This window comes from Quercus robur, chromosome 1 (assembly GCF_932294415.1).
Source record: "Quercus robur chromosome 1, dhQueRobu3.1, whole genome shotgun sequence".
Taxonomy (NCBI): domain Eukaryota; kingdom Viridiplantae; phylum Streptophyta; class Magnoliopsida; order Fagales; family Fagaceae; genus Quercus; species Quercus robur.
In genome coordinates this window covers 28,932,739-28,946,062 of record NC_065534.1, presented here as the reverse complement: position 1 = coordinate 28,946,062, position 13,324 = coordinate 28,932,739, and the positions used below count along the sequence as shown (strand labels likewise).

Genomic DNA, 13,324 nt, shown 5'->3' with positions numbered 1-13,324 from the left:
ATCAAAATGCGATGCTTCTAAAGAAGACTACATCAAAATGCCATGTGGTTTAGGGTATGATGAAAGGAAACTTAGACATATTACAGGAGCTAACAGCCCTTGCCCCAAAGTTTCCAAGAAAGTGTTGCCCAGGGATCTAAATTACCCATCACTGACGGCTATGGTCAGTCCATCAAAGTCTTTTAGTGTTGCCTTTCACAGGATAGTTACGAATGTAGGCTTTGCAAACTCCACTTACAAGGCCACGACCTTCACAAATTCGGAAGTGAAAGTAGTAGTAGAGCCTGAAGTGCTCTCCTTCAAGTCCTTACATGAGAAGAAGTGTTTTGTGGTGTCTATTACCGAAGGACTAAGAGTTTTGCCAACTGATTTCTTAATGGCATCCTCATAATTGGTATGGTCTGATGGAAGTCATAGTGTAAGGAGTCCCGTTATTGTGTATGAGCTGTCAAATTGATCAAGGGTGAAAAGAAATTATGCAGTGGATTATTTACTTAAAAGTATAATTATGCCAAGTGTTCCATTTGGTTTTAAAATTTGGCCGTCACCAATTGCAAAGCAATAAACGCAATATGAAAAGGAAACATGATATGGTGACAAAGTACAAAATTCAAGGAAAATGTTAATCTACTACAAGGTGACGCATCCAAATAAGCAAACTACTGATTCTACTCTAATAAGAGAAGTTTGGTGACAAAGTACAAAATTCAAGGAAAATGTTCCCAAGAGAAAAATCTACTACAAGGTGACGCATCCAAATAAGCAATCTACTGATTCTACTCAAATAAGAGAAGTTTGCAGATCTAGTGCAAAACCTTTGTTCATAAACTCTACTAGCTAGATAAATTTACTATAGAAGCATTCAACAACTTTAAAACCTCTAAACTCTTGAATTTTATGAATGCTCCACAGATGACACACCCATGTTTCCCGTCCCTAACCTTCAACCAACTCCAAGAACATCTTAAAGATTTGATTGACTTCAAAACAACTAAGTTCCTATGATTTTAACTTGATCAGTCGATTACACGAATATCAATCTTGAATATCCACTCTCTGAACTCACAGGTGGTGGCTTGAATGATTTCTTAATAGGGTTCACGACAAAGTGCCTCTCTAGCCATATAAAGTCGAGTTATAATAGTGTCTTTTATACATGTAAGTAGGGTACATAATATCGAGCAAACAACCTACAACAATAATTAATGACACATCAGCCCTGATTCTCAAACGACCGAGATTTGATCTAGAGTAGTTGAACTCTGCATGAACTGTATTTCTTGAGCTACTTCTTGCACAAATGGCCTTAAACATGATGTAACTTGTATAAATTAACTATAGACAAATTTGACAATTACATTGTCATGGAATATGCCAACTATAAATTTAACAAAGGGTATTATCTACATCTAATTACCTTAAATACCCAATGTGTCATCCTGGTGCTATTAAACCTTCTATAAAAACTTTTCTTCGTAATACTAGTAGCTCTGTGCATAGTTGTCAAAACATGAATCGTATCGTGAATTGATTTTTAATTTTTCTATATCGTGTATCGTATCGTATCGTGTATCCTAAGATACACAAACACTTATAAAAATTTATAAAAAATTTTAAATATACATATATATATATATATATAGGGTATATTCATTCTAAATTTTGAATGTATTCAACTAATGACTAATTTATTCATCACTTATGTAATAATATTTAACAAGCTAACTAAATAAATCAAACTAGCATGTGTTTATAACATACACATTCAAATTACTTAAAATTCAAAAGTGATAATATATTACAAATGACCCAAAAATAATAATTTATTTTCATCATATTCATCAAATTGCCTAATCAAACCCATCTAAGTCATCATTATCATCATATTTATAATTTTGCAAATTTATTTCTTCATTAAAATTTTCTTCATCGTTATTCATTATTAACATTTACTATCTCTTATTGTTCTTTTTATTTTAATAATTTTTTTATAAACTTTCTTTTGGTATTCTAGTTTCTTGGACTTATAACAATAACGATAAAAATAAAATAAATTTTTAAATATTAAAGTGAAAGGTAAGTATGTATTGTGTAGTCCAATTGTAGGAGAGAGAGGAAAAAAACTTATGAATATGTTATTTTAGTAGGCTAAATTAAGTAAACTAATAATTTTTCACTAAAAACAAGTCTAACAACTTGTTAAATTAAAATAAAAGTACAAATTTTAACAAAAAATCTCATTTTAAAGTATTTGTCTATGTATCGTACGATACAGACGATTTTATGATACGATACGATTCATATGATACGCATACTGTATCGTATAATTCATGAGCACTTACGATACGCCAATATGATACGAAACTTTTTCCACACGATACGATATGTATCGCATATCGTACGATACTGACAACTATGGCTCTATGATTGCTCTAAGTTCAACAACCTTCTCGCCAGCAAGTTCTTGTTGATATATTTTATTGATGTTGACAACTTCCAAGGTAGGCCTAACTTTTTTATAACATCAAGAATTTAGAAAAGTAGAGTTTTTAAATAAATTAATGATGACTATAAAAATCTTAAAATTCATATATGATATACAGACAATTAAAAAAAGAGCAATTTGATAAAGAAATAAGTGAAATTTAAAAAGTCATTAATTGACTTATAGTAGAATCTGAAGCCATAAATTTGGTTGAAAATGCATTAAAAGGAAAATTTCCATGATAAAAAATTTGTTTAAATGGAAAGAAATTAATGTATTTAAGGATATATGCTATTTGTTTCAGGGAATAAAATATTATAATCGGTCAAAGAATGGTAAAAATGGCAAGAGCAAGTTAAGGAGTAATATTGCTTATTTATGGACATGTATTTAAGATAAAAAAATTATGACTTATATTCCGAATATAGTGTTCTAAAAAATTATTCCTACATATTTTTCTTCTTCTTAACTTACAATGTTTCATCAGTTATTTTTCAACCAGAACCATCTCTTGAAATTTTCCAAATGCAAATCTTTTGAAAATTTATAAATGTAAATTTAAATTTCTTATATTTTTCTCCAAAAAAAATTCTTATAAAATTTATGCATTTCAAATATATTTTTGAAAGTGCCGTAAACTATCTTTTTTATTTATTTTTTATTTTATGAACTTTTTTTTTTGAGAGACTTATTTTATGAACCTATTAGGCTATTACTATCCCTTTTAAAGTTAATGGTTTTTAAGAAAAGCATATTGAATCAATTAGTTAATTACATTTCTATAAGTGTCGCACCGGAGCATTTTCATGAATGAGTTTACATTCAAATTAAGTGAAGCTTCAAAAGAATACTTCATAATTAATAATGTCTCCTTAAAAAGAGATAAATAAAACTAAAAACAAAATTTTCCCTAAATTGAATTGTTAAAGAAAATTTGACTTATTTGCTTGTTCTTCAACTAATAATTCCATATTGGGTAGATATAGATTTGAATGGTTAGTAAATTAAAAGAGGTAGTGGTTGGTAGCAATAAAATCTTATAATATATTTAAGAATAAGTACAACCACACACCCAATCAATTGTAATACCCATATATAAATCCAACCAAATTGGGACTTTAGTAAGATATTATTAGGTGTGGTAGAATGTATTAAATTTTAAGTAAAATACTGATGTAACAGTCTCTTATTAGATGTGTAAAACATGAGTTTTACATCCAATCCTGAGCAAATTCAGACTCTTTTTTTAAATATCAATTGCACTTTAATAGTTTCTATATTTATTATCTTTTTTCTTAAAAATTTTTTGACTTTGAGGATTTTTTTTCATTGGAAGACGCCGTGAATCAAGCCGACCAATTACGTAATTCTAGCTATTTTCTTTTTTAATGAACATGAGTCTATAGAAAATATATATTAAAAAAATTTCTTAAAAAAAAAAAGAAGTGCTATATTTATAACATTTTCACAACAGATTATAGGTGGTTAGTTGTTATTTCAAATTTGAACTTATCACTGAGATTACTTTTTTGCTCCAACAATAACAGCTAGTAACAACCTGCTTCTTATGATTTGTTGTGAAAATGTTGTGAGTATAACATTTCTTAAAAAAAAAAAAAAAAGTCTAAATAAAATTAATTGCTTGCCTGGTAAAATAAGTAAGTTTAAAGTTTAAAAACTTTAAAATCATAGAAAAACAATGCACCAATATTAATGAAAATCCCCAAACAACTTGAAAAAAAAAAAAAAAAAAGACTCAAAACAATATGAGAGTGATAATTTTTTTTTTAAAAAAGTCTTCAATAAAAAAAGTCTAACTCGAGACCCAAGCAACTAACCCAAATACTTGGGTTGGATTGGGTATCTGTCTGTCAAACTTGATTTTTATTGGGTTGGGTTGCGGGTGACCGTAAACCCGACCCAATATCACTTATATTCATACACAATGGCAAAATAAATGGTAGGGAACAAACATAAGTGGAATTAGTGGGGAATAATATCGTGCCACATTGGCGTGTGTAATTGTGTTCTCTAAGATGTGTTCACTAGTCATTATCCAGGAAGGATTCATTCGAAAAGAAAGCATATGCATGCGGGAAGAGCAACATTATAGACCACTGCGAAGTTGCAAGCTACCATCCTAAATTCTGTCCAAGGTTTTAGTTGGTAATATCATTATGAACCTGACTCATAGCAATTACCTAAATTAAAGACCACTCTAAAGGAAGTGACAACATCGTGGAGTATAAGGATCTGTATAGTTGACATGTGTGCGTAAAATAACTGAACTATATATTATAACATAATTAGAATCATCCTCGATAATTTCAATCTAAGTTTTCCTTAAAATAAAATCTTCCAATAAAAGTTTCTAAGTTTAATTTTATTCCATAGACGCATTTTCCCTTTTTATAAGGGGATTTGTACCCGGACTTCTCTATTGGAAATATAAGGAAGTACTAGATAAATGACAAAACTTTTGGCATTCCATGCATGCATTTGGAAACAAGAAATTAAATGTGAATGCTTAATAGACAAGAGAATCTGAACCTTAAATTCTTATATAAAATACCATTCACCACTCTTCCTCTTAAAAAAAAAAGGTTTAATTTTCAGAATTTCAGAATCAGGAAAATGGCCATGCATGGATCTCTTCTGCTATGTTACATAGCCTACATTCTCATACTCACCATAAGCTTATCATGCAGAGCTGCCGATGAGGATAGAAAGGTAAGTGTTATCCTTTTTTTTTTTTTTTTTTTTTTTTGGTGGATAAAAAATGGGTAGAGGGGGGCGACTAGTATGATTTCCCTTCTTGAGCATGACCATAATAGTAACCTACCTGCTTCTAGGGGAGACTCCATACTCTCGTTCTATAAGAAACCCACTTATTATCTTTGGACCGTTTAGGATGGAGACAGGATATAAGAAGCACTAACACATAGCTTAGGAAGCAAAAGTGCAAATTCGGGTTAGGGTGTGATGCGGTGCGGTGACTCGGCAATTTTTGGTTGGAGGGAAAGAGAGAGAAGGTAGATTGGTGAGGAAGAAAGGGATGACAAAAGGGTAGAGAGAGATGTCAAATCTATTTGGAATGAAGAAGGAGAAAGAAGGATTAGAGGAAGAGAGAGAGAACAGTTGGTGAGGGAGAAGGAACTACCTCAACCCAAATTGATTTCGGAGTTTACCTTGATCGGTGCTCTCTCTCTCGGTTCGGGTACGCCTAGAAAAATCATTTGAAGGTAAATTCAAAGTGTAAACAATTTTACCCCTTGGGCCCACTTATTTTACGGTCAAAGATATCAAATTTCAAGTTGACTGAATTTCAGCCCAAACCATACACTTCTTATGGTGTAAAATGTTTTCCCAATTTCCATTACAGTCGAAACAAGCATAGCCTAAGGGCAATAGTAGATAAGGAACCTTTGGGATCAATTTAATATTTATAGCCGATATTTAGGGGGTAAATTTTGCAAAATATATCATCTTTTAATGATAAGTAATTATTTAAATTGATACAATTACCAAATTATTTGGGAACTTTTAAAAAAAATAAACAAATAAGACGTGGAAAGGGGAAAAAAAAGGAAAAGAAAACCCTGGAGTCAAACGGTGTATTTTGCCGTGTTTTTTTACTTTTTTATTTTAAACACCATTTTTGGCTTGTTTCGGACTGTATTGGCCTGTATCGGCCACACCTTGTGAGACTCTTTTCTGCTTTAATGATAATGCAGGTATACATTGTGTACATGGGGTCACTTCCTACGGGGCAATACTCACCGTTGTCTAACCACTTTAGTTTGCTTCAAGAAGTTGTTGAGGGCAGGTAAGCTACGATTGAGAGGTAACATTGCCTTTTGTTTTTATTTAAAAATAATAATGTCAGATTTTTCTAATTCTCTTTCTCTTTGTCCTTCTCTAGTTCTGTAGAAAATTCCTTGCTTAGAAGTTACAAAAGGAGTTTCAATGGATTTGTTGCCAAGCTCACTGATCTTGAAAGACAAAAGCTTGCTAGTGAGTGCTGCAAGACAATTTTATCATATCATTTCCCGAAAGAGTCGCATAATTTGATGGGACATAACTCATAACATTATAGCATGTATTTACATACTGTGATGTGCAGGTAGGAAGGAAGTAGTCTCTGTTTTTCCAAGCAAAACTTACCATCTTCACACAACAAGGTCTTGGGACTACATTGGTTTATCTGCGACAGTTGAAAGGAATGCTGCTGCTGAGAGTGATGTCATAGTTGGCTTTATTGACACTGGAATCTGGCCTGAATCAGAGAGCTTCAATGATGAAGGATTTGGTCCTCCTCCCAAGAAGTGGAAGGGTGAATGTAAAGGAGGCAAAAATTTCACTTGCAACAAGTAATGTATTTTCTCCCAGTTTTTTGTTTATGCACAACACTGAAACACAAAACACAACCAAAAGAAAAATGTCATTGTTCAGCTATTTGTACTCCTCTAAATGCTGATCATCAATATGGAACTATCATATTTCAGCAAGATCATTGGAGCTCGATATTACTCAACATCAAATGAAAGTAAGACTGCAAGGGACGATATAGGTCATGGAAGCCATACTGCCTCAACGGCAGCTGGCAACAAAGTAAAGGACGTCAGTTTCTATGGAATTGCTCACGGTACTGCAAGAGGAGGGGTTCCCTCAGCGAGGATTGCAGCATATAAAGCCTGCTATCCAAATGGCTGTGAAGATGCAAGTATATTGGCTGCTTTCGATGATGCTATTGCTGATGGAGTTGACATCATTTCCATTTCATTAGGACCAAATTCACCTAATGCAGATTTCAGCAACGATGCCGTTGCGATTGGTGCTTTTCATGCTATGGAGAAAGGGATATTAACTTCTCAATCTGCAGGCAACAGTGGTCCAGATAAAGCTACTGTGGGAAGTATAGCTCCATGGATACTTAGTGTAGCAGCAAGCAGCACAGATCGCCAAATCATAGACAAGGTTGTCCTTGGGAACGGAAAGACACTAGCTGTATGTATCATCCACTCCTATATCTTTTTAAATCCATTCTAGTCATTGTACATGAGTGTTCCAATTTATACTCCACCAATTCAATCATAGTATACCATTTGTACATAAGTTGTGATTGGTAGCCAATAAATTGAAACACAAATGTGAGACTCTGGATTTTTATTGTCATGTATGTATTGAATATCTATTTTGCAATCTAATGGTTCTCCATCAAAAAGGGAATTGGAATTAATGGTTTCTCATTAAACGGAACTACATTTCCTCTGGCTGATGGAAAAAATGTTGTTGTGAGTGATTGCTCTGATTCCAGGTAAATTTTTTGCCATTCAAGTTGTTTTAATATATATTTTAATGATATATTAATGACAAAATGAAACTTGAAAATTCTTGTATTGCAGTTATTGCAGTGTAGGGTGCCTAAACAGCACTTTAGTGAAAGGCAAGATTGTTCTTTGCGATAAGCCTCAAGGAGATGATGGGGCCAGCAGTGCTGGTGCAGTTGGATCGATCTTGAAGAATGAACCGTTTGAATATGATGCTAGTATCTTCTTATTACCTGCATCTTCTTTAAGCGTTGACAGACATGATATAGTCGCATCCTACATTAATTCTACTAAGTATGGGTTTCTATATAATACCTATATGTATTGTTAGCTCTTTGCATTTGTTTCTTTTTACTATTATTATTTTCTTTGGATTTGTTTCTTTAAATGACTTGGTCATCCTTGTGTTTTACTTTATAGAGAGCCTCGAGCGACCATTCTAAAGAGTGAAGCAGTAAAAGATCGTAATGCCCCCAAAATTGCTTCATTTTCTTCACGTGGGCCGAATATCTTTGCACCAGAAATATTGAAGGTACATGGCTCCAGAATTTTTTTTTTTTTTTTAGGGAAAATAAATTTTGTGGTCTACAAAGTTTCTTTATTACAAATTTGTTCATAGTATTAGCAAGAAAATAAAATATAAACTATTAGTTCATTTGACATATAGTTTCATAATACAATGAACATACTAATTATTATTACTAAGATGAAATCTTGGAAATCATCCATTATTTTCAAATACAATAAAAATATTAATTATTATCGCTAAGTGAACTTTAATTATTATTACTTAGAATTCTTTTATCTATTAGTTTGTTTTAACTCTTTACAATTCTTGTATTTAACAATTCAACTCAATTTTGACAACTATTGTTCTTTGTAATTGTATTAAGTGCGTTTGGATTTTGATTATAAGTCAATTTATTATTTCATCTTTTTTCTTATTATTTGCAAGTCTCATGTGAGTTCCTACTTATTTTATACTTTCAGCAAAAAATTAGATAAATTGTTCCCAAATAGATACTAAGAAAATTTTTGTTGTGTTAATATTTGATCTTATCTTCACTCAATCACTCTTGGCTATCCCACGTGCCCAGTCCTTACTCAACAAATAACAAATTAAAAGCACTTCAAATTCAACAACTAATTTTTATTTTCAAGGTTTTAGATTAAATTGGCTTGTTGTTGGGCTTTTTTTAAAAAAAAAAATTCTAAGATATTGGTAAGAGAATTTTAAGGTTATTTTAGTTGTGCTTAAAAAATAAATTTAGGGTTAGAGTGTTCAAATTTTTATTTTAGAGGGTCAAAACAAATAAAAGTTTTATATTATATATATATATATATATATATTCGCCAAGTGAACCCCCTACAAGCTCTTTTATCATATATATATATATATATATATATAATTCAATAATTGGAAGATGGAAATTTGAATTTTTGATGTTTCAGCTCTGAAAACACCTAGATATGCCAATTATATTGTATTATGCTTTAAATTGGCTCACATGTGTTGCAGCCTGATATAACAGCACCAGGGACAGAAATCTTGGCTGCATATTCACCGATTGTTTCACCCACATCTTTCGTTGAAGACAAGAGGCGTGTTAAGTACAGTATATTAAGCGGAACCTCCATGGCTTGCCCCCACGCCTCGGGTGTGGCTGCATATGTCAAAACGTTTCACCCCAATTGGTCTGCTGCAGCCATCAAATCTGCCATTATGACTACCGGTAATCTTTTTCAATTCTCCTTGTGCCTTTTTATTTTTCCTAGCTAAGCGGTTTTCGCTAGGATTTGACTTCACAGGCCAGGGGGAAATTTTTATACACATGCAAGTGCACTGTTAACATTTTCCATATAGTGTGTTTGAGACCAATCTGAAATATAAAAAACACTCATGTTTATATCAAGTGATATTTAATGCAAAAAAAAAAAAAAAAAAAAAAATCAACAAAACAGTATTAATCTGTAAAAGATCTTTCACATGAATAAATCAATTTTTGATTTTTTGTAAAGTCAAAATTTCACTTATGAATGGAAAGAGTTTATATAGTGAGACAGACTTCAAGTACAACATACATAAAATTATGTTATTTTGGAATTATCCCAAAGTTCTATTGCTTATTAGTTATTAGTTAGAATTTGAGTTCATGTCAGGAGTTTAAAAAAAAAATTATATATATTTATTTATTTATTTTTAGAGATAACAATATATTTTTTTTCTTTCCCCAACCTTCATTTTTTAAATAGGTTTTGAACTTTAAAATGCTGATAAAATATGGATTTCTCTTTTTAATGAATTCTGACATATAAAAAAGATACTAGTATATTTTTAATAAAGTTATATATTATATATATATATAAGTTAATAGTGATTATAAATATGATAACAAATTAATATAGCCAATTTTTTTTAAGTAAATAAAAACAAAGTTATAATTAGGGGGCTCCCATAAAACAGCCTTGGCTCCGCCTATATGGCTAAGTACTAGTAAAGTTTTTGTTTTTGTTTCTTTAAATGGAAAGTATAGTTTTTTGTTGCTAAAAATCACCAACTTATTTTGTATTTATAGCTTCGCCCATGAATGCAACCAAAAATTTAGCAGCAGAATTGGGTTATGGATCTGGGCAAATCAATCCAACAAAAGCTGCTCATCCTGGACTCGTGTATGATGCTTCCAAAGAAGACTACATCAAATTGTTATGCGGTTTAGGCTATGATGAGAAGGACCTTAGACTCATTTCAGGAGATAACAGCACTTGCCCCAAAGTTTCCACCAAAACATTGGCCAGAAATCTGAATTATCCTTCAATGACGGCTATGGTCAAACCATCGAAGTCTTTTAATGTTACCTTTCACAGGACAGTTACGAATGTAGGCTTTGCAAATTCCACTTACAAGGCCACAACCTTCACAAAATCCAAAGTGAAAATAGTTGTAGAGCCTGAAGTGCTCTCCTTCAAGTCCTTATATGAGAAGAAATCTTTTGTGGTGTCTGTTACTGGAGGACAAAGAGTTCTGCCAACTGATTACTCAATGGCGTCCTCATCATTGGTATGGTCAGATGGCAGTCATATTGTAAGGAGTCCAGTTTTTGTGTTTGCACTGTTAACTTGATCAAGGGTGAAAATGACATTGTCTTGGCCCCGATTATATATATTATGCAACAGATTATTTACTTAAGTTCTAGTTATGCTACTAAGTGTTTTGTAACTCAATTAGTTGGTATCTTTTAGTGTTTTCAATGAAGACACCCACACTTTAAATCCCCCTTCTTATTGCAACTATGGAATTAAGAAAATAAAATAAATAAAAAGTCTAGTTATGCAAATTGTTCAATTAAGTTTTAACAATTAAAAAATAAAACATAGTCTACAACATTTGTGCAACCACCCCCCCCCCCTCCCCCCCCCCCTTTTTTTTTTTTTTTTTTTTTAAAAATTTTAAATCTCCTTAATTTGATATTTTCCTTTTTAAATCTATTAAAGGTAAGAAGGTTATTGTGAGTCTATGCCAAAGAAAGACCAATGTTCATCCTCTTCGCGAGAAGCACAATCCACTTTGTACTCCTCATTTTTGTCATCATTTTGGTGCTATTGTACACAGTCTTCCTAATTGTTTTAAATTGTAAGCTAGTAAGAAACAAGTTGACAAAAGAATTCATGCGCAAGGCGATGCTACTTAAGATTGTTACCATGTGATGTGTTTATGGTATATATTCTTTTGGAAAATACTAGAACCACAACTTTTGCCACAACTTGCTTATGTGACAAGTTGTAAGTAGTAGAGTTGTAGACTCACTGCTTTTATTCCACCACTCGCGACTTACTACGTGAGCAAATTGTGGCAAAAGTTTTGGTTCTAGCATTACTCTATTCTTTTTTAGTTGTTTAGAATCTAATTTTCAATGAAAAGTATAAATTTTGGAGATAAGGTAAACGAGGAAAGGGAAGGAAGAGGTGGAATTCGAATTGATGCATGAGGTCTATAAATAATGAAAACTGCTATGTTCATAATATTTTCATAACAAATTTTAGGTAACGCATTGTTACTAGTTTTAATTTCAATCCACAATTAAAACTACTTTTTTATCTACTGTAGGGACTAGGTTTGAGCACTATTCCTAAGGGATAAGTGAATCCAAGCCCAATACAATAAATTTGTAAAGAGTGAATAGAAGAACTGAGTTTTAATGAGTGTAACAACAGTTAAAGATGATTTAAAGAATGAATAAGTAAAACAAATATGGACTTGAGCAAGCAATTCAATCCTCGGCACTAGTCTGAGGAGCTTCAACTTATTGCTTCTTGAGTGACAATGACAATGGTTACAAAGTTAGTTCAGATTGCTATAGTGTTTTCTCTAGTAAAATCTCCCGTCTCTTTTCTCAGAGCTCCTTCTTCCTTATATACTACTTTCCTTCTTCATCTTCACCATACACGTGCAGGTCAGATCTGCTGTTGTTGGTCTTTGTCACATCAACCTCCTCCCAAAACTCTTAGGTAGTAGCTATGAGTTTGAAAAGCCACTGCTCAGGTATCATTTCCACATTAATGCGGCCAGAGTATTAGTTGCGGAACATTTAATGTGGAGGCATCAGCTTTTCCTGGAATTGCTCTATCGCCATGTTCCAGTGTGCTTACTTGTTGTACTTATCTTTTTCTTTGGAGTGCTTTGGAAGATTGTCTTTATCGGTAAATCACTTTTCTTCTACCTTGGCTTTGGCTAGCCGAGGATAGAGTTGTCCTCGGCACGGTTTCCTGGGTTGCCACGATCACCACTGTCTTCTTCATATGCGATTATGGGCCTCGGCGTGGGCCTCAGGCCCAGTACAAAATGTGGATGTATATCACTGGACTTTATGACCCCACATCTACCAATTAGGAAATTACAATATGCTATATAGTATGTATTATGAAAATATTATGTACATAACATTTTGTATATATCATTTTGTGTCTAATAATTGTTGTTTATTATCATCTATTTGTTTATGAGTCATGTTAACCGCTACCCTTAGAACAATTATTAATAAATCATATAAATAAATTTTTGACACTAACTTTATGAAAAATATAAAAAACTGTTAAAAAAAAAAATCAATTGCTTTCAGTTTCTGAAAATAAAAGAGATATGGAATTTTGAACCCTAATTATTGTAATAAAAGAGAGTAAGGGTCCATTTGGGAAGTGATGAAAACTGAAGCTTATTTGATTTTGTAACTTATTTTCGGTATTTTGATTAAAAAAAAACTTATTTTTGGTATTATTTATAGGTTCTATTATACTATTTAGATAGTTTTTAACATTTTTTTTTACACTTTCAGCAAAAAATTTTCAGTTTCAATTAGATAAGCTTTTCTCAAATAGAACATAAGTAAACAACAATGAGTTAATTCTTAGCAGAAAAAAAAAAAAAAAAAAAAAAAAAAAAAAAAAAAAAAAAAAAAAAAAAAAAAAAAAAAGGTCGGGGGGGGGGGGGGGGGGGGGTTGTTTTGTTTTATTT

At 32.0% G+C, this 13,324-nt stretch overlaps 1 protein-coding gene across 1 annotated transcript; it reads left to right on the top strand.

The window, feature by feature from the left end:
* Positions 1 to 6,234: 6,234 nt before the first annotated feature.
* On the top strand, positions 6,235 to 10,959 carry LOC126728559 (subtilisin-like protease SBT4.3). The gene is made up of 9 exons (XM_050434363.1): positions 6,235 to 6,311; positions 6,408 to 6,499; positions 6,609 to 6,855; positions 6,991 to 7,492; positions 7,711 to 7,802; positions 7,891 to 8,109; positions 8,236 to 8,347; positions 9,335 to 9,548; positions 10,392 to 10,959. Exons 1-9 carry the CDS (start codon positions 6,235 to 6,237, stop codon positions 10,934 to 10,936), a joined length of 2,100 nt encoding a protein of 699 aa, XP_050290320.1. The 3' UTR covers positions 10,937 to 10,959.
* Positions 10,960 to 13,324: the final 2,365 nt, after the last annotated feature.

What these genes read in the sequence shown, in the direction of transcription:
- LOC126728559 (XM_050434363.1), top strand. Translation starts at nt 6,235, where the DNA reads ATGGGGTCACTTCCTACGGGGCAATACTCACCGTTGTCTAACCACTTT. An exon ending in AAAAATTTCACTTGCAACAA is followed by an intron (nt 6,856 to 6,990) that starts GTAATGTATTTT and finishes ATCATATTTCAG; the next exon opens with CAAGATCATTGGAGCTCGAT. An exon ending in AGTGATTGCTCTGATTCCAG is followed by an intron (nt 7,803 to 7,890) that starts GTAAATTTTTTG and finishes CTTGTATTGCAG; the next exon opens with TTATTGCAGTGTAGGGTGCC.